The following is a 26070-nucleotide window of genomic DNA, read 5'->3' on the forward strand; positions in this document are numbered from 1 at the left end:
GGCATAATCATAAAAAACGTCAAAGTCCTTTTTTGGCCTAAGGCCCTAAACGTTGAAAGTAGAAGCAGGGAAAATGATCATTATAAAAAAAACGTCCAAAAGGAGGTTTTTTAAAAATAATGGCCTGCCTCTACTTTCAGCTGTTTAAACGCCCAGACCACCACTCACTCCGTCTACACTAACAACCAAAAATAGCCTAAGTCCCAAACGCCCAACACAAGAGCTTTTAGGCGAAGGAGGAGTCAGTCCTTCACCTAAAAGCTGGATTCTGTAACCAGTGTCTGTCAAAAACAACACCAGTTATAGAAACCCCCCCTGACAACGATCCGGGGAGGAGGGAGCCCAAGCCCTACTGGTTCGGTGACCCCCAACCCGCCGACTACGATCTGAGCAGGAGGGAGCCCAAGCCCTCCTGCCCAGGTGACCTCTTCCTATCCCCCACCAAGATCCGGACAGGAGGGATCCCAGGCCCTCCTGCCTCGGCGCACCCTCCGCCCACGATCGGCCCCCTTGAACCCATGATCGGCACCCCACCTGCCAACCCCATGACCCCCAGCTGACCCCTCGACCCCCAAAACCCCCCCTCCCCGTACCTGTAAATACATTGGACAGACGGACGGGTCCCAAGCCCGTCTGTCCGACAGGCATGCCATCCGACAAATTGCAGGCCTTAGGGCTTGATTGGTCCAGGCGCCTCAAACCCCGCCCACAGGTGGGGCCTGAGGTGCCTGGGCCAACCGGAATCAGCTCAATAGCCTTAGGTCCCTCCTGTGTGCGGGGCCTTAGGCACATGGGCTGGGATGGGTTAGATAATTCTAAATCTAGTAGATGCTGGCACTATCATTTAGACATTGGGACAATGGATTATCCGTTGTTCTATTGTCCTTTGATACTTAGTTTCTGGAGATCAATATGGGGTAGAATAAATAACAATGTGGAATCATCAATTCCTCTAACGTATGAGGCAGTTATTTGTGGTGCAATATTACATGTCAAACCCCTTATAGATCAATATAAAAGTTGTCTTTTTCTTATAATGACTAGGATAGCAATCAAGATGATCACCCGAAATTGGAAGAAATGTGATCGTTTAAATTTTTCATTCTGGTGGGCAAGTGTTTGCTCTAGTTATAGATTTGAAAGAATAAATGCTGAAAATTTAGGACATGGTAATATATTTAAATTAATATGGGGCCCATTGGCATCTTATGTTACCTCATTGTAATTGTTTGTTGACTGTGAATCAGTTTGTTCTTTACTATGGTACATATCCAGGGCAGGGGGGGGAGAGGAATTCTTTATGTCATAAATTAATTTTTGAATATTTATAATTGGGATGGGTGTGAAGATATCATTATTCAGAATAGATAGGATATTTATGATAATATATGTTTGTGTTATACGGAATGATAATTGTTTGGTGGATGTGTGAGTAGGTGGGGGAATGGATGATTATGAGCATGAGAAAGATGAATGTGCTTTTATTGTATTACTATGAGTTGAATTGGTTGTATTGCACTGTTGTAGTTTTGAAAATTAATAAAGAATTAAAAAAATGTCTCTAAGACATTTATTAAATAAATAAATTTATTAATAAATAAATGCCTCTAAGACAAAGGTGATGTTTCTGTCACGAACCACGAATATAAATATCCCTAATTCTGTACAAGTTTTAGGAAGAACTATCCACCTCTCAGATGAGGTTAAATACCTGGGAGTCATTTTAGATACTTTCAACCACACATTCATGCTATGGTTAAGAAGATTTAGTTTAAATTATGATTGCTGAGCAATCTAAGGGCTCCTTTTACTAAGCCACGTTATGGCTTTAACTCATGGAATAGTGTGCGCTGCATTGCTACGTGCACAAGACCTTAACACCAGCATTGAGCTGGTGTTAATTCTAGAAGATTAGCGCGTGGTAATTTCCTGCATGCGCTAAAAACACTAGCTCAGCTTAGTAAAAGGAGCCCTAAGTCTTATTTGTCTGGTGCTAATTTTAAGTGTGTCCTACAATCTGTGGTGTTGTCCAGTTTGGACTATTGTAACTTGGTACTGCTAGGTGTTCTCAAGAGTGTGATTCAGATGTTACAAGTTACACAGAACTCGATTATTCGCATTCTGTTCGGTATTGGGAAATTTGACCATGAGTCTGAATTTTATGAGGAACTTTACTGGTTGAAGATTGATTTTAAGATACGATATAAATTGCTGCTATTAATCTATCTTTGCCTTCATGAAATGGCGCCAAGATATTTAATCAACTTTATATCTGAGTATATACCATTACATAGTTTACATTCAGTCCAAGCTGGAGAGCTACAGTATTTGTTCCTACTTTAAAGCAGGCAAGGTTGAAAGTCACAAGAATGGTAGCTTTTTCTTGTGCTGGTCCAGCTGCGTTCTTGAAATTTAGACTCAAAGACCAAGGGCTCCTTTTACTAAGGTGCACTAGGGCTTTAACGCGCACTACATTGCCCCGCGCGCTAGAGCTGGTCTTAGTTCTAGCCACTTCATTTTTCCGCATATATCTTCTGATTTCCTTTCTATGTATTCTCTATTTTTTTAATCTTCTTTCCCTTCCTGGTTGTGTTAACCTTATATGTTCTCTCTTCACTATAGTTTTTGTAGTTCTCCCCCTCTTCCCTCCTGTACCAGTTTGGATAAGTATGTCTGTCTAAAGTTGTCGATGTATTGTATTGTTCTTCCCATTTTAGAATTGTAATTCACTTTGAAATATTTGACAATGCGTGTACATCAAATTTTAAATAAAACTTGAAACTTGAATGCCATTCCATTGTATAGGAAAGCAAAAAGATGTGATTGTGTTTAAGAGGCTTTTGAAGAGACATCTTTTTTGCACAATGAAGTATGGATGCTGAGCATCTGTTATTAGTCAAATTGTATGTGTCTTATGGCTGTTTTGGAATGTTTACTGTGAATGTGGTATTGTAACCCACCTTCTTAAAGAGGGGATATAACCAAATAAACTATAAACTATAAGAAACCACTTCTCAGGTACCGATGTGTTGTTGGGGACAATAGTGGGGGAGGGGATTGGGGGGGAGGAGAATTTTGAAGATAGTGAGTTTGGTGGAGGGAGGTGGATCTTGGGTGGGTGGGGAAGGTCTCTGTCCTGGGATGACTGGTGGGTCCTACGTACTTTTGTTATGTATTGTATGGGCTGTACCATTTGAGGTTATTGCACTGTTGTGAGGGGGTGAGCAGGGTGGGACGGGATCACATTCTATATAAATGATGGCACGATTGTATTGTTCTTCTATCTTTATTGTGGTTTCCTTGTACGGTTTTCCATACAATTGTTGCACATACAGTAAGAGAGGGGGAGGGTAGGCGAAATATGACACTGGATAAAACTAGATGACATTGTACCATTACTAAACTAAACTAAACCTTAAGTTTATAAACCGCATCCTCTCCATAATTATAGAGCTCGGCATGGTTTACAAGAGCTTAATTAAGGAAGGAACAGCATAATGGGGTTGGAGGCTGAGTATAGGGGAGAAGAGAGCATTACAATTTTGTGAATAGCCTAGTTTTCATGTGCTTTCGGAATAGTTGAAAGGAGCCCAGATTCTGTAGTGGGGCAGTAAGGTTATTCCAAACTGTTGTACAGTTGTGCAGTCATCAATAAAATTGTTGAAACTAAAACAACTCACAATAAATTGCATTTCAAAGAGTTATTTAAAACGTTCAAAACAATCCATTTGCATGTAGGAGGGGCCAGCATGTGTAATGGACTAGCCATACAGATATGTCAGCAGAGCAGTGGGGCACCGTGGGGAGCACTACTATGAACTTCACATTAAGGGTGCCAGGTAACATCTCACCATAATCCTCGTACATGACATGGTGAGCCCGCCAAAACTACCCCCAAACTTACTGTATCCACCTGTCTACCACCCCTATAGCCCTTATGCCTTCAGATGTCACCAACATGACAGTATAGTAGGGTTCTGTTGGGCTTACAATTTATAACACGTGTACTAGTTAGGGTGGTATATGGGCCTGGATCCCCTTCTCTGCAGTCCACTTCACTGCCCAACAGGCTACTCCAGAAACCTGTTTGCAGCTCTACTAGGACTGACCATAGTATCTGCAGCTGTCATAGAGACACATATGTATTATTTCATGCAGATATTTGTAGGTGAGATGGGGTCAGTGACCACTGGGAGAGTGTGTGAGGGCCATATTTTCATCTCTCCAGTGGTCATCTGGTAGTTTGGGTACCTTTTTGGCCCTTATTCATGTTAAAAACAGGTCTAGTCCAAAATGTCCAAATTGTGTCCTGGACAAGTTGTAAAATGGGGCTGGATGGTGTACATCCTAGTGTGCTGAAGGAACTTAGGGAAGTTCTTGTGGGTCCGCTGACTGACATTTTCAACGAGTCTCTAGAGTCAGGAGTGGTACCGGAGGACTGGCAAAGGGTGGATGTGTTCTCTCTTCACAAAAGTGGAAGTAAGGAAGAAGTAAGTAATTACAGGCCGGTAAGTCTGATTTTTGTGGTAAGCAAATTAATAGAAACACTTTTAAAACAGAGAATGGTCAAGTTTCTGGAATCCTGTGGATTACAGGACCAGAGGCAACATGGATTCACTAGAGGTAGGTCTTGCCAGACAAATCTGATCAATTTCTTTGACTGGATGACCAGAGAATTGGATAGAGGATATGCGCTAGATGTGATGTATTTAGGTTTTAGCAAAGCCTTTTACAGTGTTCCACACAGACGTCTAATAAATAAACTGAGTGCCCTTGGGATGGGTCCCAAAGTGATGGGCTGGGTCAAGAACTGGTTGAGTGGAAGGCATCAGAGGGTAGTGATCAATGGAGATCGCTCTGAGGAAAGGGATGTTACCAGTAGTGTGCCTCAAGGTTCTGTTCTTGAGCCTGTTCTTTTTAACATTTTTATAAACGATATTGCTGAAGGGTTGTCGGGTAAGATTTGCTTCTTTGCAGATGATACCAAAATCTGCAATAGAGTAGACACGCCGGATGGTGTGAAGAACATGAAGAAAGACTTGGCAAAGCTTGAAGAATGGTCTGAAATTTGGCAGCTAAAATTTTAATGCTAAGAAATGCAAGGTTATACATTTGGGCTGCAAAAAACCGAAGGAACAGTACAGATTAGGGAGTAAAAAGCTTATGTGCATGACAGAAGAGTGGGACATGGGTGTGATTGTATGTGATGGCCAGATAGGTGGAAAAGGTAACGGCGAAAGCTAGAAGGATGCTAGGTTGTATAGGGAGAGGTATAAAAAAAAGAGTATTAATGCCCCTGTGTAAGACTTTGATGAGACCTCATTTAGATTATTGTTTACAATTCTGGAGGCCGCACCTTCAAAAAGATGTAAAAAGGATGGAGTCGGTCCAAAGGAAGGCTACTAAAATGGTATGTGGTCTTCATTATAAGGCATATGGGGACAGACTTAAAGATCTCAATCTGTATACTTTGGAGGAAAGGCGGGAGAGGGGAGATATGATAGAGACATTTAAATACCTATAATACTGTTCTAAAAAAAGCAAGGAAAAACTTCTATGGTGACAAAATCTCCAAATCCAACAATCAGAGTAGCACATTATTTAATATCTGGCGTTCTTTAACCTCCAAAAATGACTCCATACTTCCCTCCCCCCCCCCTCAGCCGATTCTCTAGCAAAATTCTTCAACGATAAGGTCTCCACCTTGAGGCACCCCTTCCCACCTGGTCTTCCTTCGAACTTGTTTCCGAATCCCTAGTCTATAATCTCTGCCTCAAATTGAAATCCTGCAACTGTACCTTGGATCCTTTCCCCTCCTACCTCTACGAGAACACTCCCCCTCAGACCATCTCATTTCTTACCATTCTCATAAACTCCACCCTCCATTCGGGTCTCTTCTCCCCAGAAATGGGCCATATTTCCTTAATCCCACTACTGAAAAAACCTGAGCTTGACCCCTCTACACCATCCAGCTACCGTCCAATAGCTAACATTCCCCTTCTTACCAAGATGCTAGAGTCCATCATATCCACTCAACTATCTTCCTACCTTGAGAAATTCACCATTCTTCAACCCTATCAATACGGCTTCCGTCCCAATTTCAGCACCGAATCCCTTCTGACCTCCTTAATCTCAAAAGTTCAATATCTCCATTCTCGCAACAAGTTCGCTGTCCTTCTTCAATTCGACCTCTCTGCAGCTTTTGATGTCGTCCATCATGATATTCTAATTTACCAACTCACCGAGATAGGCATAAACTCCACAGTCCTTGACTGGTTCTCGAAGTTCTTACGCTCTCGCTCCTACATATTCAACATGAAGGGTACTTCTTCCTCCCCCTGGAACCCGATCTGTGGAGTCCCGCAAGGCTCACCTCTCTCTCCTATCCTTTTCAACATTTATATGTCCTCCCTTAAACTCCTCCATCTCTCCCCCCTTGAAACACTCTACACTTACGCAGATGACATCTTTGTCCTCCTCGAGACCGACCGGAACCTCACCAACCTCTTGGCGAACATATCCTCATGTATATCGAACCTTCAATCCTGGGCCCACACTGTGCAGATGAAACTGAACGAATCTAAAACAAAACTTCTCTGGCTCGGCCCAAAATTGGACCAACTGCCCACCTCCATCCCACTGTCCTCTGGCCCCACTCTGCATCTTGAATATTCTAGTAAAGTTCTGGGAGTCATCATTGACTCTACACTTTCCTTCAACGACCACCTCAACTCCCTAGTAAAAAAATGTTTCTTAAGCCTTCACATGCTGAGAAAAGTGAGATCCTGTTTCCATCAAAAACACTTTGCTGTCCTTGTCCAATCCACCATCCTTTCCAGACTGGACTACTGCAACTCTATCTACCTTAGCCTAACAAAGAAAAACCTTCAAAGACTCCAGCGGATTCAGAATACCGCTGCTAAGCTTATCTTCGCAAAAAGCAAATTCGACCACGTCTCACCGCTTTTATCCAAGCTCCACTGGCTTCCGATTATCTCCAGAGTCCACTTCAAATGTGCCTGCCTCACTTTCAAGATCCTACACGGTATCCTCCCTCCCTTCATTCCTCTTTCTTAGAACTCTTCTAACCCCAATTCTGCCAGATCCACCCAAAAACTGAAACTTTCCTTTCCCTCTCTAAAAGGCGTTTCACTTGTAGGAAAACTAGGTTCTTCCCTCCCTTTCAGAATCACTCAGCTCTGGAACAACCTTACCTCCCCTCTTAGGAATCTGAGCTCCCTCCAACTCTTCCGTAAACATCTGAAAACCTGGTTATTCTCAAAAATGTAACTCCTCCTCCCTTTCTGGTTATTCTAGTCCTCTAAATTTTCTCTTCATTTTGCCTCCTCCCTCCACTGGAGTTCCTTTCTACCCTAACTCTTGTTAACCGTGTCGAGCTTTACGAATGTAGAGATGATGCGGTATACAAACCTAAGGTTTAGATTAGATTAGATTAGTAATGTAAATGCGCATGAGTCGAGTCTCTTTAATTTGAAAGGAATCTCTGCAATGAGAGGGCATAGGATGAAGTTAAAAGATGATAGACTCCGGCGTAATCTAAGGAAATACTTTTTTACAGAAAGGGTGGTAGAACAGTCTCCCAGAAGAGGTGGTGGAGACAGAGACTGTGTCTGCATTCAAAAGGGCCTGGGATAGGCATGTGGGATCTCTCGGAGAGAGAAAGAGATAATGGATGGGCAGACTAGATGGGCCATTTGGCCTTTATCTACCATCATTTTTCTGTTTCTATGATTATCACTGTAAACCATCCAAGTGCTAAGCCCACCCTAATCCCACCCTCTAACACACATCCCTTATAATTTAGATGCACTGGAGATAAAACCACCAGAAAGATGTCTAAAAAGTCAGTTTCGAAAATGCCCACTGGAACGTTTTGACTAATAAGATGTCCAAGTGCTGGTTTATGCCATCTTATGGATGTCTATCTTTTTTGAAAATAAGCCCCAAGCCTTGGACTTCTGATGCAAACCCTCAAGCTCAGTGGTTTCAAACTCAAACCCTTTGCAGGGCCACATTTTGGATTTGTAGGTACTTGGAGGGAGCTTTAATACTTTTAGAAAGTACGTGATAGCCCACACCATGCATGTGCGAGTGCCTTCCCGCCCGAAGTGGGCACACGGTCCCTTCAGTTTTCTAGTTTCCATGGAGCTAAGAAGATGCGTTTCAACGGCTGTTGAACTTTTTTCTGCCTTCCTGCTCTCACAGAATTTGACTTTTTAGTCATTTTTTCTTTTTTCTTTGTAGTTTATTAAAATAATAATAATTTTAAAAACAACTTAACTTTTCTTTCTTTTTTTGCTGATGGGTTCACGGTCTGGTGTGGCCTTCTTACCATCTCAATCATCGAGTTCAATTTATCAGAGATGGTATTTCCGTCCATGTTTCGGCCATCTAAGGGATTTAAGAAGTGTGGTCGTTGTGCTTAGGCCATTTCGGTAACTGACCTGTACTGCTGGTGTCTCCAGTGTCTGGGACCCAACCACCACGCTGAGACCTGCACGTGCTGCTCTTCTCTATAGAAATGAACTTTAAAAAACCATCTGTTACAGCAGCGTCAACTTTTTGGTGCTGCTGTGGAGGGCAAGCCAACATCATCTCCCACACCATCTGTGCCTACTAAGACGACACCGAGGATTTCAACACCAGTGGAACCTTCAACATTGGATCCGGTATCGCAGTATGCTATCACATTGGGTAAGCCAGTTAAGCCTTCCCCTTCTATCTCCGGGACACAGGTCAAAGCATTGAGCCAAGTCATGCAGACTTCGCAAAAGTCCCACCAGCGCCTGGTCAGTAAGTGCCTCTATATCGGCATCATCCTCACCAGACTATGCTACTGCACCATTGTTACCAGCAAAAAAGCCTACGCTTATGCTTAAGCAAAAAATTGATGCCTTGCTTAAGGAAGAGCTTGGCGAGCATTTTCAATTGCTGCTGCTGACATCGCTCCTCCTGGTGTCCACACCGACTGTCCCGGTGCCACTCCAGACTAAGCATGCCACAACACTGACCATGGGCACCATGGCTAACCTTTCTCTACAGCAGGAGAAAGCTCGATGTTCCAGGTCATCTACTAGAACCTCCAAACGTCAACACCAATCTTCTTCTTCTGTGGAATCTACGCCCGTTAAGTCGGGAAAGGCCTCAAGAAAGTCTAAACATTCAAAGCCCTCGACACAGGTTTGGAGTCAGCATCGTTCTCCCTCTTTACTGCAAGATTCAGATTTACTAGGAGATTCTGACACTCCTTATTTGTCTACCACTGAAAAAGACTCTTCAGATAGGTCTCCAACTAGAGCTTCCTCCCTCGAGAAATTTTCTTTTTCACAGTTTATTCGTCATATGGTGAAAGACTTATCTATTCCACTGGAAGCTGATTCTAAATACAGTAAACAATTTCTGGAGACTCTGGACTATGACCAGCCTGCTAAGGCAATGCTCAAGTTGCCGCTCCATGAAATCTTGAGAGACTTTTTATAAAAATCTTGAGACTCCTCTTTCTATCCTGGTAGCACCAAAGAAATTGGAATCTCTGTATAAGGTGGTAGCTTTACCGGGATTTGATAAGGCACAGCTTCCTCATGAGTCCCTTATGGTTGAGTCTACTTTGAAGAAGTTTTCCTCAGCTAGCGTGTATGTCTCTGTTCTTCCTGGCATGGAGGGGAAAACCATGGATAAATTTGGTAGAAGATTGTACCAAAATTCAATGTTAGCAAACATCTTATTAAGCAATTTTTTACCTTATCTCAAATGCATCCCTACATGCAAGCGACAAAGTTTTCAGCACCTCATCGCCTCGGTGCTTCAACTCAGAAAGTATATGGTTCAATCCACATATGATACTTTCGAACTCACTTTCCGGGCAGCGGCTATGTCTGTAGCTCTGTGCCGCCTTGCCTGGCTCTGGGTTTCGGACATGGATGTAAACCATCAAGATCATTTGGCCAATGCTCCATGTCTGGGAGATAAGCTTTTTGGTCCTTCTACTGACACTACTACACAAAAGCTCTCAGCTCATGAAACCCGTTGGGACTCTTTAGTCAAGCCTAAGAAACAGCCCAATACTTCCACTCCCTTCAAACCTGCTGCTTCATATCAATGCAGGTTCTTTGCCAAGGTTACTGCTGTTCCTCATCAACAACCTAGGAAGCCAAAACAGCAACCATGCCAACAGAAGACCCAGGAATCTGCTCAACCTAAACAGTCACCGTCTTTTTAACATGTTCCTTCAGAGCGTAGCCAGTTCATCTCTTAAAAGATCTTCCTCTGCCTATTGGGGGTCAGCTCCAATACTTCACTCATCATTGGAATCTCATCACCTCTGATCTCTGGGTGTTAACCATCATCCTGGAGGGTTATTCACTCCACTTCTCAACTCTCCCTCCAGATCATCCTCCAAGAGAGTCTGCTTCCAACCATCCACAGTCCTCTCTCCTTCTTAAGGATGTTCAATACCTTCTCCTCCTCAATTCCACTGAGGAAGTACCGATGAACCAGCAAAATCAGGGATTCTACTCCTAGTACTTCTTAATTCCAAAGAAGACAGGAGGACTGCGTCTGATTTTGTATCTCAGAGCTCTCAACAAGCTTCTAATCAGGGAAAAGTTTTGAATGCTTTCTCTAGCCACTCTCTATCCCCTGTTGGCTCAGAACAATTGGCTATGCTCTCTGCATCTCAGGGAAGCCTACACTCATACAAATTCGTGACTTCCAGAAAATACCTTTGTTTTCAAATAAATCACCTTCATTATCAGTACAAAGTCCTGCCGTTCGGACTTGCGTCCTCTCCCAGGGTCTTCACGAAATGTCTCATTGTGGTAATGGTGACTTTGAGATCCCACAGACTCCAAGTGTTCTCTTATCTGGACGATTGGTTGGTCAAGGTGCCATTGTCTCAGGCTGTGACTCTGGCGACAACTCATACCGTTGCTTTTCTTCAGCTTTTGGGATTCAAAATCAATTTTTCAAAGTCACACTGAGCAAGGGTCATTGACGCCATTTGTGAAAGCTTCAGGTTTGAAAATAAGTATACATGCAAAATGACACCAGCGCAAGGTTTTAAAATTATAACCAAGATTTATTGAATTATTGTTTCTATTTTTCCATTATTAGATCAAAAGAACAGCATAATTGCTTACGTTGCGCTCATGGGAGATCATCATCGTGGCCAAAGGCTGGCCTTCTCACAATGGTCTCATTTTTCTATCTCATTACATTCTATTATATAACTTTTGGTTTAGTGACATCATCAAGTTTGACGACCAATAACATTTCTATGGGTGGTCTTAAAGTTTAGACAAAGAAACATTCCTCCATGTTTAAAAGTTATACAAAGTTTTCAGAAAATTACTTTTGATTTCTGAATTAACATTATAACATTCAAGAGAATCTATAATTATTAACATGGTGCTGAGAAATTCTCAGCCCTAAAGGAAAAAACTCTTCCTAAGCTGACAGGTTCAAATTGTACAGCCTTACACAGAAACCTTACTCTGGAGGAAGGGGGGTGGGTAGATCCCCCTCCCCTCTGCTGGAGACTGATACAGCATCTCAGATTCTAACTTAACTACTTCCAGATGTTACTTTAGGATTTTCCTTAGTGTTTCTTCTTATAAACCATTTATATCACCACATATCACATTCAGGGGCCCCAAACATTCATAATTTCATTCATATCTTGGCCATTCATACTTCATACATTTTATATATCAGTTTAGAACATGTTATTTTCCTAGCCAGTCTAAAGCAAGCCCAGCTGGTGTTAATTAACACCACGAGGCTGGGAGCGGGAAAACTCAGAGAGGACAAAGAAGGCAGAAAACTAATCACTGGCACAAGATGGTGTCCAAACAGAGAACCCAAACTGGATTCCATGTAATCATGTAATCATGATTTCCACCATGATTTGGCTCAACAGCAAAGTACATACACAGATATTATTATGCTTTCCCTTATATTAATCCTTAGTGTGTTTTTCTCTGGCCTTAGCTACATTATATTCAAATTTTTATTCACCTGTTTTTCCGTACGCTTCTATTTGGGCGTGGTCCTTAACTAACACAGATGTTTGTCTAACTAGAATTACCCAGAATCATACAAAAAACTGGCGCTTTTTTCTGCACTATCATGCTCCTGACATCCATTCCAATATCGTCCCATAAACAGCACGCTGGCCACGAGCCACGACTCAACACCTCCATCCAACTCAGCGTCTCCAATTTATTGGAGCCATTCTGGAAACAACAGTCATGATGGCGTTCCTTCCATCAGATCATCAGCTCACTCTTCTTTGACTGTCAGCAGCTATAGCACCTCCCCACTCTCTCAGCGAGACGTATGATGGTGCTCTTGGGCCGCATGGCCTCCACCATCCATGTCACTCCTCTTGCCAGACTCAATCATTGCACGCCTGACTCCGTCTTCGCACGCCAGACACCATCTTCGCACACCAGACACCATCTTCACACGCTTCTCAATGGTCTCAAGCGACAGATCATCTCTCACAGCATATCTCTGTAACATCATCTCTTCGGCTGTCCAATCTCTCCAGAGGTCTTCTTTTCCACTTGCCTCCACATCACGAGGTACTAACGACAGACGCATCTCCTTATGCCTGGGGAGCGCACCTGGACGGCTTTCAAACTCAGGGTCTGTGGTCCATCAAGGAGTGCAAGTTTCACATCAATTTACTCGAGCTCAGGGTGATCTATTATGTACTCATGGCTTTTCAACATCTCCTGAGCGTTCAAGTCCTCCTCCTTCGCACGGACAATCAAGTAGCGATGTACTACATCAACAAGCAAGGAGGCATGAGGTCGCTCCAGCTTTGCAAAGAGGCCCAGAAAATCTGGTTTTGGGCAATGGCCACAACATCTTCTTACGAGCAATCTACATTCAGGGGGAGCAGAATTCTTTGGCAGACAACCTCAGCAGAATTCTTCAACCTCACGAAGGGAAACTCAGTTCGTCAACTCTCCAGTCCATTTTTGCACAATGGAGCCACACCTATGGTACTGGTCATTGACCAAGGGTACCGGTGTTCTTTTTCTTTTCTTCTATTCTGGAGCCACACCTATGGTACCGGTCATCAACCAAGGGTACCAGTGTTCTTTTCTTTCTATTCCGGAGCGACACCGATGGTACCGGTCGAGGACCATGGGTACCGGTGTTCTTTCTTTCTTTTTCCTCCAGGAGTGGCACCGATGGTACAGGTCATGGACCTTGGGTGCCGGTGCTTTTTTTTTCTATTCTGGACCGACATCATGGGTACCGATCATGGATCAATGATACCATGTGTTTTTCTGTCTCCTTGACAATGACACCATCAGTACCAGTATTGGACCAATGGTACCGATGCTTTTTTCTTCTTCCTTGGCAATGACACCATGGGTACCAATCATGGACACATGGTGCTGGTGTTCTTTTTTCTCTACTTGCTACTGACACCCTTGGTATCGTCACATCATAGGTACCGGTCATAGACCAATGGTACCGGTGTCCTTTCTTATCTGCTCCAGTGGTGCTGTGTGCCTTAGTACCGGCTTTATTCATCTCAGGAGTGTTGATCCTTGGTACCGGCGTTGTATCCATTGGTACAAGTTCTCCCTTTTTAACAGTGTTTCTTTCATGCCCACGATTTCGGTCCACATCAGCATGTTTTCACTGTCCCTGGGAGTGATATTGACGTGTTACATTGGTGTCGACCTCCCTACTCGATGTCGACTTTTCTCTCGATGCCATGTTATTGTAGTCAGTTCTGCTCGATGTCGCAGCCCATATCGACATCCAGGTCGATGTCGGATTTTCTTGTCGACATCACCATGTTCAACGATGATCCAGTTGTTTGGGTTCTACGCCCTGTCGACACCATCTGTTCTAGTCCTACCCGGTTCAGTTTTTTACTTCCGGGGACATTTTCACTTGAGTCTTCTCTGCTTTTGTTGACTCCTATCCCGTGACACTAGTTGTAGTTGCAGTTACCGGTGTCGGTGTTGTTCCGATATGGAAACGCTTTGCAGTTTTCAAGCTGTATTTGCCCTTTGACATCAACTCCTTGCTGGTCTTGGTTTTGACTGGTTGAGAGGCTTGGGGTGTCTTTTGGGACTATGCTCCTTCTCTCTATGAAGTAGTGGGTGTTTCTGCATCGCATGTGCTTTTTTCCTTTGAGTGGGGTTCACAAATCTTTCATACTTGCATGACATCGTTTTTTATTGATCCATTAGGAAATTTTCTGTAAATGCATTCCTTTAAGAGCTGATTTTGTACAGTCATTTCTTTCCCTACGGAATTTGTTTCCCTTCCTTGATTTCTATGGGGCCTTTTGGTGACATGCCCTATGAAACAGTTCACATGTGTTCTTGTTTTCCTCCTGGTGGAGTTCCTCCTTAAGGCTTGTATGTACGCCTCTGTCTTTCTGGGCAGAGGGGACAGGGCTGGGGCCCAGTTAGCCAAATGGGCTTCCTAGATTTCTTTCCTGCCTACCTGGTTTTCATTGGTATATATTTGTGCTCACATTCCATGTGGCCGCTTTTCAATTTCAGCTCTATGTTTTATGGATCTGGTCTGCATCTGAGTGTCTGTTTTTATCATTCCTCCACACGACAGGTTATTGCAGTGGCTGATTTGGGGAGATGTTCCTGGGGCTGTGCTAGAACATGTTTCCTCTCCATTATGGCATGGTGAGTTTTCTGGCCGCTTCTGTTTAGTAGTTTTCTCTTTCACGGCGACTGTCTTTTCTGCGTTCATATACTTCTACGAGCCTAGCTCTGAGTTCTATTCATGTGGAGGCTTTCTTCACTTAATCTTTTCACTCTGCTCTTAGACTCTGTTTCTGTTGAGAGTCTATGGGGTATCTTAAGCAGTACTTCCTGTTTTTTCTACTACTACTTCTCCTTGAAGGGTTTTCTTCGATTACTGGGGTTAGAGAATCCCTTCCCTTCTTTCCCTTCATTGTCAAGGACACTGGATGACTGTGTTTTTTCTGGATCTCAGACCTCATGGCTCTTTTCCTGATTTTCCAGACAGCCGCTTTCGAGCTGTGTTTCTCACCCATTCTACTTACCAGTTTGGGGTTTTTTCCTCCCAGATTATTCAGAGGGTGTTTGCTTGTGCTGGCCACATCTATTCGATTACAAGGCTTTCTTCTTTATCCATTTTTTGAACATCCGGTTTTTTACCCGGTTGTTTTTTTTCTGATAGATGGTTCAGACGTTTTTTCTCACCCATCTCATTTTCTTTTGCTTTTGATTTTCCGTAATCATATTAATGGCTGTGTTTCTTTGGGGTACTTCTTGAATTCACTCTGCTGAGTGTTTTTTTTTTTCAGATTGTTTTCAATCTTACCCATATTGTTTCTTCTGACCAACAGGCATTCTCCTGGTTCTGTCCTGCCACGAGTCAGACTACATTTTTGTACTCCTCAGTGGTCTTTTGTTTTCCAGTGGTACTAGATGAGGGCTTGTCTCTCCACGCATGTGTATCATTGATCTCCTCTAGTCTCTACGGAGGTCCCCTTTTTTCATTGTTGCCTTCTTGCATGGTCTTCAGGCTTGTTGCATCTATTTTCTGCCTGGGGGTTCCTATAGGCATTCTTCAGCCTCAGGGTCTTTCGACTGTCAGGCATTGGATTTTGTCTCATTTTTCTGCAGAAATTTTAGGACTTTATGATTTTCATCATCTACTCTGTCCTCAAGTCCTCATTCCTTGCACAGCCAATTCCGGGGTTTTACACTACATATAATTGAGTAAGGAGTCTAGGGCTGTCTCCGGTTATCTCAGGAGGCCCTGTTTTTGTGACCTTGGAGGCAATTGGCCATCTGCTCTTGCTGCTATTCATGAAAAGCTGAATTTCGTAGCAGCCATTTTCAGCAGGATTCTTTCCTTCTTTTACTTCAGGTTTTTTCTTCGTCTGATAACAGTTATTTTTTCTCCTGGATTTGGCGAGCATATTTTTCTATGCATTCCCTATGTTTCTTCTCCTGTTCACCTTTTTTCATCAAACTCTCAAGCGCTATTGATGCATGGTGACCCAGTCAACATGGGTTCTCCCTTCTTCGTCCACTCAAATTTTAGGAGCCCTCTCTTTTTATTCTCCTGCTCGGTTCACTTTGACTCAGGAATCTTTGATGTCTTCCAATCTTTATTGGTTTCTTTTCTTTGGGCTGAGTCCGTTTCATTACATCTTTCTCAGCCCGTTTGTTGACTTCTGCCAGGACACCAGCCATTTGCCATTGTTGTTATCATAAGTCAGGGGTGTCCAATGTCGGTCCTCGAGGGCCGCAATCCAGTCGGGTTTTCAGGATTTCCCCAATGAATATGCATTGAAAGCAGTGTATGCAAATAGATCTCATGCATATTTATTGGGGAAATCCTGAAAACCCGACTGGATTGCGGCCCTCGAGGACCGACATTGGACACCCCTGTCATAAGTGGTTTCATCTTCTTTCCTGGTGTCTTTTTTTCTGCCTGTTTCCACCTTCCTACCGGTGGTATTTTTTCATTGTTGCTTCTAGTCTTTTCAATGATATTGTAATTTTTCCCTTGATCTGTTGAGGAGCAACATCTTTCTGTCTTTTCCTCTGGTTCACAGGATCATGACAGAGGTTTATCTTGTGTGTACCCACACCTCATTCCTTCTTCTGTCCTCTGGACTATTCCTGTGGTTCTTTATTGGTTGTTGCTGCTACCATCTGTAACACTGGCATCAGTTCCACTTGAGTATTTTTCCTGGACAATAGTCTTTCCTTGTGTCTCTCACCTCTTCCAAGGGGATCGGTGAGTTTCATGCCCTACTAGCAGCTTCATCCTTATCAGTCTTTCAGCAACTCAACGTGATTCTGTGTTCATCTTTACAGTATCTTCTACTGTTTTCTTTTTGCTCAGTCAGTTCTTCTGTCTGTGTTGTTTTCTGCACCTCGTTTTTTCCTACGAGGAGCCTGGCTTTCTATGTTTTGTCCTATAAGCGTTTTTTTTCTCCTCCTTCTTACTCAGGTCAGAGACGCAGTGATTTTATCCCAACTTTTTCTTTTGATTCAACTCAGTTTGGACTTCCTATATTCATGGAAACGATTTTCACTTGGCTGATTGCCTCCCTTTCATTCTCCTTTACTTCAACTGGCCTGGCATGGGGATATCGCGTCCCAGTCCTTAAGTTCGAGTTCTGGCAGTTTTTGTTGTTTTCCTTATAGTTACATTAATGAGGAAATCTGTACAGCTGCCACCTGGTCCTCAGTTCATTCCTTCACTTCTCACTATTGTCTGGTTTTTTTCTCCAGACGGGATGGGAACTTCGGCCATTCTGTTTTCAATTGTATTTTGTTTGGCCAACTCTCCCACCATCCCATCTCTGTTAGCTTGGAGGTCACCCATCAGTGAGAATAGGCTGCCTGCTTGTCCTGGGATAAAGCACAGTTACTTACCATAATAGGTGTTATCCAGAGACAGCAGGCAGATATTCTCACAACCCACCCTCCTCCCTGGGTTGGCTCCTTAGCTGGCTTATCTTAACTGAGGGACCGCGTGCCTCCGTTGGGCAGGAAGGCACTCGCGCATGTACGGTGCGGGCGTCAAGAGCTTTTTTTCAAGCTCTTGAAGTGTCCGTACCGGGGCTCCGTGGTGATGTCACCCCATTAGTGAGAATATCTGCCTGCTGTCCCTGGATAACACCTGTTAAGGTAAGTAACTGTGCTATCTCAGTGCTATTACAGCTTTCCATTTTCTAGAACAAGGTAGTTCCTCTTACTGCACACCTTTTAGTCTCCAGATTTATGAAAGGACTTTTTAATGTCAAACTACCTCTCAAGCCTCCTCCAGTCATCTGGGACCACAATGTGGTTCTTTCCAGGTTGATGAAGCCCCCATTTGAACCAATGGCCACGCCTCATCTCAATTTCTTCACCTGGAAAGTTGTCTTTCTAATTTCTCTCACTTCAGCTCGACAAGTCAGTGAGTTGCAAACTTTGGTGCAAACTCCTTTCAGTTTTGCTCACTGCATTTCTACTCCTTCCAGACCTTCCCATCAAGACAATAATTCTTTGACATAATCCCCCATCTGAACAAAGTTAGTTTTTTTTAAGTCTAGAACCTTTACTTTTGAATGTGCCCTTTCTATACCTGTCTTAATATTAAACCATAGTATGCAGTGATCACTGGATGCCAGTTGATCACCTACTGTAACATCAGAAATAATTTCAGTATGACCCCATCCTGCATGGGTTCCACTGTCAACTGTTGGAACAGTTCTCCATGTAGAGAATCCAGGATCTCCCTACTTCTTGAAGACCCCGCAATAGGGATTCTCCAATCAATATCTGGCATGTTAAAATCACCTATTAGTACAACTTCCCCTTTTTTAGATATATTCTGAATTTCTACTATTAAATTTCTGTCCACCTCTTCCATCTGTGAAGGAGGCCTGTTTATCATACCAATGTAAATATATTCACCATTCCCTCTTTCTAAATTGATCCATAGTGCCTCTTCCTTGCCCTGCAGATCCTGCAATTGTGTGACTTTAATATGATCGTTAATATATAACGCTATTCCCCTCCTTTTCTTCCTACCCTGTCTTTCCTGAACAGATTAAAGCCCGGTATAACTACATCCCATCCATAGTTCTCCTTGAACCATGTCTCTGTGATAGCCACTATATACAATTCATCTTCTTCCATCACAGCTTCTAGATCCTGAATTTTGTTTCCCATACTTTGAGTATTAGTATACACTGCTTTCCAGACATTACCCCATTTTCCCATCCATGAAGAGGTATTCAGTGATTTACTTACCTCAGGGCTTATACTCACCGGGGGGGCTTTGATCACCCTGCCCCATCATTTCTAGTTTAAAGCCCTCTTCAGTAGATCAGCCAGTCTGCTGCTAAAGACACTTCTTCCCTTCTTTGATAGATGCACACCATCCCTACTCAGCATCCCTTGTAAAATCATCGCATGGTCCATTTAGCCAAAACACTCTCAACATCAACTACGTAGCCATGCATTCATCTCCAGGAAGCGAGCTTCTCTGCCCTAGCCTTTACCCTCGACAGGGAGGCTGGATGAGAATACCACCTGCATACCTGTCTGCTTCACCATCTCTCCCAGAGCCTCAAAGTAACTGGGGAGCTCGTGGGGACCGCTCAATTCCATGCCAGTGGACTCACCATCATAAAATGCGGTCCATAAATTGTCTAGAGCTCTGGGCCATCCATATTCAATCCTGGCTATTCCCTCTAAAATGGAATCTCGTTACCATACAGTTGCTTGCAAGGGGTTTGTGAAGCCACAATTGTCTCACCAATCCTTATTTGTGGAATCATCTCTTAAAAAATATAATCCCATCAAGGTCTATGCTGCAGTCCCTCCAGGCAGAAAGGGATAAATTTGGACACCGTCTTTATCAAAATTCCATGATGGCAAATAGAATCTTGAATTACAACTTCATGTTTACTTCCTATTTGAAGTACTGCATTAAAACCATGCCCTACTTCTTTCCTGATTTGGCTGAACACAGGTTACCTGCATTTCAACAACTTCAGCAGACCCTCTCTCAAATACGTCTCTTCATGCTTCAAGCCACTTATGATGCCTTTGCGATATCCTCTAGGGTTACTGCTTTTGCTGTGGCAATGCAACGTCTGGCTTGGCTATGTATTGTGGACATGAATCCCAACTTACAAGATCGTCTAGCTAATTTGCCATGCCAAGGTAATGAGCTTTTTGACGACTCCATCGAGACTGCCACCAAGCATCTCTCAACATGAGCAGTCATTTGCCTCTTTGGTTTAACCTAAGCCTAAAGCTCCAGCTTCCAAGCCTTATAGTCCACCTCTGCGTCGTTATCCTCTAAATTCTACTCCAGCCTTCTCCAGGCCTCCGCCTAGATGACAACCACAGCAACAGCATCAACAAAACCCCCAGACTCCTGCTGCAGCTAAGCCAGCATAATCTTTTTGCCAATCTAAGTCTGAGCATAACGTCCGCCTGCATCCATCAGACTTCTCTTCTTCCCATAGGAGGTCGGCTCCATCATTTTTACCAACAGATTACATCAGATCTCTGGGTTCTCACCATCATTCGGGAGGGTTACTCACTTCAATTCCTTCAAGTTCCACCAGATCTCCCACCATGACAGTTTCCTTCCAGCATGTCGTTACTTCCCCTTCTTCTTCAGGAAGCTCAGGCTCTTTTTCGCCTCCGAGCTGTCGAGGAAGTTCCCTTGACCCAACGGGACATGGGCTTTTATTCCCATTATTTTCTAGTCCCAAAGAAGAAGGGAGATTTGTGACCTATCCTGGACCTCAGAGCTCTCAACAAATTTCTTGTCAAAGAAAAGTTTTGCATGCTCTCTCTTCCAACACTGTATCCCCTGATGGATCAAGGCGATTGGTTATGCTCTCTAGATCTCAAGGAGGCTTATACTCATATCTCAATTCATGCAGATTCCTGAGATTTCGGGTGGGGAATCTCCATCTTTTAAGTACTGAGTCCATCCTTTCGGACTCACCTCATCTCCCAGGGTCTTCATAAAATGCCTGGTAGTGTGGCGGCAGCCCTGCGGATGCAGGGTCTTCAAGTTTTTCTATATCTGTACGATTGGCTCATCAAAGCCTCTTCTCAACAGGAGGTTATTGTAGCGACCCAACAGACTATACTGTTTCTCCAAAGTCTTGGGTTCAAAATCAATTTTTCAAGGTCCCAGTTAAGTCTTTCCCAAACTCTACAGTTTATTGGAGCCATACTGGACACTGTTCAACTCAGAGCATTCCTGCCTCAACCATGTCAAGATGCTCTCATTCAACTTTGCCACCGAGTGTCTTCCCTCACCTCATTCTTGGCAAGGCACATGATGGTTCTTCTCAGTCACATCGCTTCTACAGTTCACGTGACTCCTTTTGCCAAACTTCACCTCAGAATTCCTCAGTGGACCCTGGCATCTCAGTGGCAGCAAGCTTGTGACCCACTCTCTCAAAACATTTCTGTGACTACTTCGTTCAGACAGTCTCTCCACTGGTGGATGCTCTCTTCCAATCTGTCCAGAGGTTTGCTTTTCCGCACGCTCCCTCATCAGAAGATTCTCACAACAGATTCTTCAACCTATGCTTGGGGGGCTCATCTCGACGGTCTCGCATGGTCCTGCATGGATCGTCAGTGTCACATAAATCTGTTGGAACTCAGAGCGATTTTCAATGCTCTCAAAGCTTTTCAGTATCTTTTTCACGACCAGGTGGTCCTCATTCTGACAGACAACCAAGTCATTATGTATTATGCCAACAATCAGGGAGGAACGGGATCTCTCCCTATGTGTCAAGAAGCTCTGAAGCTTTGGAATTAGGTGATCCTTCACAACACCTTCCTCGGAGCTGTCTACATCCAAGGGCAGCTAAATTGTCTGGCGGACAAATTGAGTCGTGTTCTACAACCTCACGAATGGACACTCAATTCTTCGCCTCTACATCATATTTTTGCTCAGTGGGGAACTCCTCAGATAGGCCTTTTGCGTCTCCCCACAACAACATGCTGCCTTAGTTCTGTTCCAGGATATACTCTCCTCATTGCCTCGAGGCAGATGCTTTCCTTCTGGAATGGACGAATCAGTTTCTCTATGCGTTCCCTCCATTCCCTCTGATTCTCAAGACTCTTGTCAAACTCAAGATGGAGCATGGCACTATAATTCTGATAGCTCCTCAGTGGCCCAGATAACCGTGGTATTCCCTTCTACTTCAACTCAGCACTAGGGAGCCTCTACTTCTACCAGTATTTCCCTCTCTGCTTACACAGAGTCAAGGGTCTCTGCTCTATCCCAACCTGCAGTCTCTACACTTAACAGCTTAGTACCTCTCAACCTAACTGCCTCTCTACAGTTTTCTCAATCTGTACAGGACATTCTAGAGGCTTCCAGGAAGCCATCCACTAGGCAATGTTACACCCAGAAATGGACTAGATTTTCTACTTGGTGTACTACTCATCACAAGGAGCCACAATCTACCTCCTTGTCTTCAGTTTTAGATTACCTGCTGCACTTATCTCACTCTGGCCTCAAATCCATATCTATTAGAGTCCACCTTAGTGCCATTGCTGCTTTTCATCAGCCTATTGAAGGGAAACCCCTCTCCGCTCATCCTGTGGTTTCCAGATTTATGAAAGGAATTTTCAATATCAAATCACCTTTCAAGCCACTCCAGTGGTTTGGGATCTCAATCTTGTTCTTGCTCAATTGATGAAGCCTCCATTCAAACCAATAGATTCGGCTCATTTGAAATATCTCACCTGGAAAGTGGTTTTTCTCATTGCGCTCACCTCTGCTAGACGAGTCAGTGAGCTACAAGGTGGTCCTCCGTACTCATCCATAATTCTTACCTAAAGAGGTTTCAGAATTTCATCTCAAATCAATCCATTGTTCTTCCAGTGTTTTTTCCAAAGCCTCATTCTCATCCTGGAGAAACACCTCTTCATACTCTGGACTGTAAACGTGCTTTGGCTTTCTACTTTCAACGCACTCAACCTCACAGAACTGCTCCTCAACTTTTTATCTCCTTCAATCCAAATAAGTTGGGGCATCCTATTTTCAAGCGATCCATCTCCAACTGGATGGCTGCTTGCATTTCTTTCTTCTATGCTCAGGCTGGTCTCCCTTTGCAGGGTTGAGTCACGGGCAATAAAGTTAGAGCTATGGCGGCATCTGTAGCTTTCCTCAGATCAACTCCTATTGAGGAAATCTGCAAGGCTGCCACTTGGTCCTCAGTTCATATATTCACCTCTCATTATTGTCTGGATACTTTCTTCAGACAGGATGGCCATTTTGGCCAGGTCATTTTACAACATTTATTCTCCTAATTGCCAACACTCCCACCATCCCATTCTGGTTAGCTTGGAAGTCACCCACATATTGAGAATATGCTGCCTGCTTGTCCTGGGATAAAGCAGTTACTTATCGTAACAGTTGTTATCCAGGGACAGCAGGCAGATATTCTCACAACCCACCCACCTCCCCTGGTTGGCTTCTTAGCTAGCTATCTGAACTGAGGTACCTCACAGGAGACGCATGCACAGGAAGGTGTTGTTCGGTGGGAAGGCACTCACGCATGCGCTGTGCAGCACTCGCAAACTCTTTGAAAGTTTTACAAGCAAGCCTGCTTGTGAGGCTGTCCGCAATGGGGCTCCGTGGATGACGTCACCCATATGTTGAGAATATCTGCCTGCTGTCCCTGAATAACAACTGTTAGGTAAATAACTGTGCTATTTTGTTTCACAGTATGCACTATTACTAAATATTCGCACTATTTAATAAAATAACATATACTATTATAAAATGAAACAAAATGATACCAAAGTGCACATCATTAGTTGAACTGGATAATACCTCCAGAATATCACAAAGCTGCACTGTATCCAACCTTGAGGTTGTCTTATACAATGATGTAGTAAGGGGTGGGCCACACCAGGCGCCATCTTCGCAAGGGGCGCTGGCACCTCTACCCCCTATGTGAGTAGCATCTTCCACTTACTGCTTGCGCCAGCATTGGCTCCCTTCTAATGTCATTTCTTGGCGGGACCAGGAGATGACAACAGAAGGGAGCTGAGGCAGGCACAAGCAGTGGGTGGAGGGACCTGCTTGCACTGGTGAACATTTCAAAAGATATGCGGGGAAGGACACCAAGCGGTGGGGAAGAATGGTGGGGGGACACATGGCAGTTAACAATGTCCCAGTTGCCAACCTCCCTCACTATACCATTACGCATTGGTGTTTGACAGCAGTATTTCTCAAACTGGTCCTAACAGTACCCCTTAACCAGTATAATTTTCAGGACACCTATAATAAATATGTATGAGATAGGTTTGCATGCATTTTGTACAAATCTATCTCATAGTTATTGTTTTTGAGTAGAGATTGCTATAGAAATAAGACACACTGTTTTTCAGTACACCGAATAAAAAATTAGATGAAATGGGAGGAAAGATGGCTTTCTATAATTTAAGAACTGTTTATTTAAAATGTTCTTTTCTTTCTCTTTATTCTGCTGTGATTCTTTTCATTCTAAATTCTGTCTCTTTTCTCCTTTATTTCCTTTGTTCTTTATTACATATTCTCATTCTTCCTGTCCTTTCACCATTTTGTTGTTTCTGTTTTTTTAATTTACTTGATATTTATTTTTTCTTTTTCTCTCTGTATTTTCTCTATCACTTTTCCATTGTCCATTGAATTCTTTGTATGTTGTAGGCTGCATTCTCAGATTTCCTGCAAAGGAGTTCCAGAGATTTATCCAAGCATGTGAAGGTTGTGGTAAGTGTGGGACTCAATGGTAAAAATGACAAGAAAAAATAGAGCTGTAGCAACAAAAAAAGGAGAATTGTATGACAAAGTAAAAGTAGTATTTTATGTTTCTATGGTATATGTGTGTGATAAGAAAATGCATATGTAGGGGATTTGTGTGTGTTGAGTGTGGGGTTTGCTGGGGCAGTAAGCAGTAGAGATGAGCTGTCATTTGCAATAACATAGGAAACATTAATGACCGGGGATGTAGATTGATTGAAGGGGGAGAGAGAGCTTTGTACTTAGGATGCATTGGGATTATATAGGAGTAGACAGGAAAAGAGCAATTCTATAACCTAAGAGGGGCATAATAAAAATATCTAAGTCCCTTTTTGGCCTAAAGCACTAGGCGCCAAAAGTAGGTAGCAGGGAAATGTCCATTCTTGAAAAAAAACATCAAAAAAGTAGATTTTTTCAAGAATGGCCTACCTGTACGTTCAGGCATTTAATCGCCCAGACTGTCACTATGTCTATCTTTAAACCAAGTCCCAAATGCCCAAAATCATGATTCTCTAACCGGCCTCTGTCATAAGCGCCAGTTAAAGAATCATAGATCCATCTGCATAATCATGGCAGGAATGATGCCCAGTCCCCTACTGGAACATGCTACAACCCCCGCAACGATCGTGGCAGGAGGGATTTCTTTATTTAGATTTCTATCCCGTCCTCCCATGAGCTCAGAATAGGTTACAAAAGCACATTCACAGTAGATTACAGTAGAACACACTGTCAGTTATATTAGACATTCACAGTCCCTCCTGTCTGCACCACCGCGACTCCCCCGCAACGATCACCAGAAGAGATACCCTATCTCTCCTGCCAGACACCCCCGAGCCCCCTAATGTTCACCCAAGAGTTGCCCAATCTCTCCTGCCAACAGCCCCCCCTCCCGTCAAAACTTCTCCAGCAGGAGGGATGCCCAGTCCCTCATGTTGGACACCCACCACTGGAATGGTGGGCCTTAGGCCCCTTCCTGGTGCATCTTGGGATGTACTGGGGAGGAGCCTAAGGCCCTGATTGGCCCAGGTGCATAAAGGTCTATCTCCCAATGCATTCTGGGATATTCTGGGAGTGGCCTAAGATTTTGATTGGCTAGATCCACTAGGCTTCTCCTATTGGGGGTGGCCTAAGGGATCTGGCCAATTGGAATCTTAGGCCAATCCCAGTGCATCCCAGGATGCACTGGGAGATGGGCCTAAGATTCTGGTTGGCCCAGGTGCCTAAGGTCCCTCCTCCAGGAGGGGCCTTAAGCGCCTGGGCCATTCAGGGCCTTAGGCCCCTCCCTGGTGCATCCCCAAGGGTGGAGCATAAGAACATAAGATTTAACAACTTTTTCTGGTGATCATTGCAGGGGAATTGTGGTGGGTATGGGCAGGAGGGACTGGGCATCCCTCCTGTCATGTTCGTTATGGGGGTGGGGGGACATGTTGCCTAGGCCGCTGAGCTGATTGCAACTGCTGCAATCAGCTCAGTGGCCTGATCTGGAACTTATACCTGTTTTGAATTCGTCTAAATCAAAACGTACAAGTTACCTGCTTAGGAGGAAATCCAAGATGGCAGCAGTCCCGGGACGGTGTCTCTAACTGTTATCTATAGAGTAGTTTATTCTGATTCCTAAAAAATCTAATGCCGCATTCGAAGCGTAAGGGGACGATCCGGATTGATTCCCCTGCACTCCGGACTTCAACCCCCACTCAACGCTCCATTCTGGACTTTGCTACCGTACCTGGGAGTTCCAGACCA

General features: G+C 43.8%; 1 protein-coding gene across 1 annotated transcript in view; it reads left to right on the plus strand.

The window, feature by feature from the left end:
- Positions 1-26070, plus strand: part of DGKI (diacylglycerol kinase iota) — a 1086779-nt gene that overhangs the window by 652655 nt on the left and 408054 nt on the right. The window contains exon 18 of the mRNA XM_033957757.1: positions 24235-24297. Coding sequence (XP_033813648.1) covers positions 24235-24297 — 63 coding nt within the window. The remainder of the gene's footprint in view (positions 1-24234; positions 24298-26070) is intronic.

This window comes from Geotrypetes seraphini, chromosome 9 (assembly GCF_902459505.1).
Source record: "Geotrypetes seraphini chromosome 9, aGeoSer1.1, whole genome shotgun sequence".
Lineage (NCBI taxonomy): Eukaryota > Metazoa > Chordata > Amphibia > Gymnophiona > Dermophiidae > Geotrypetes > Geotrypetes seraphini.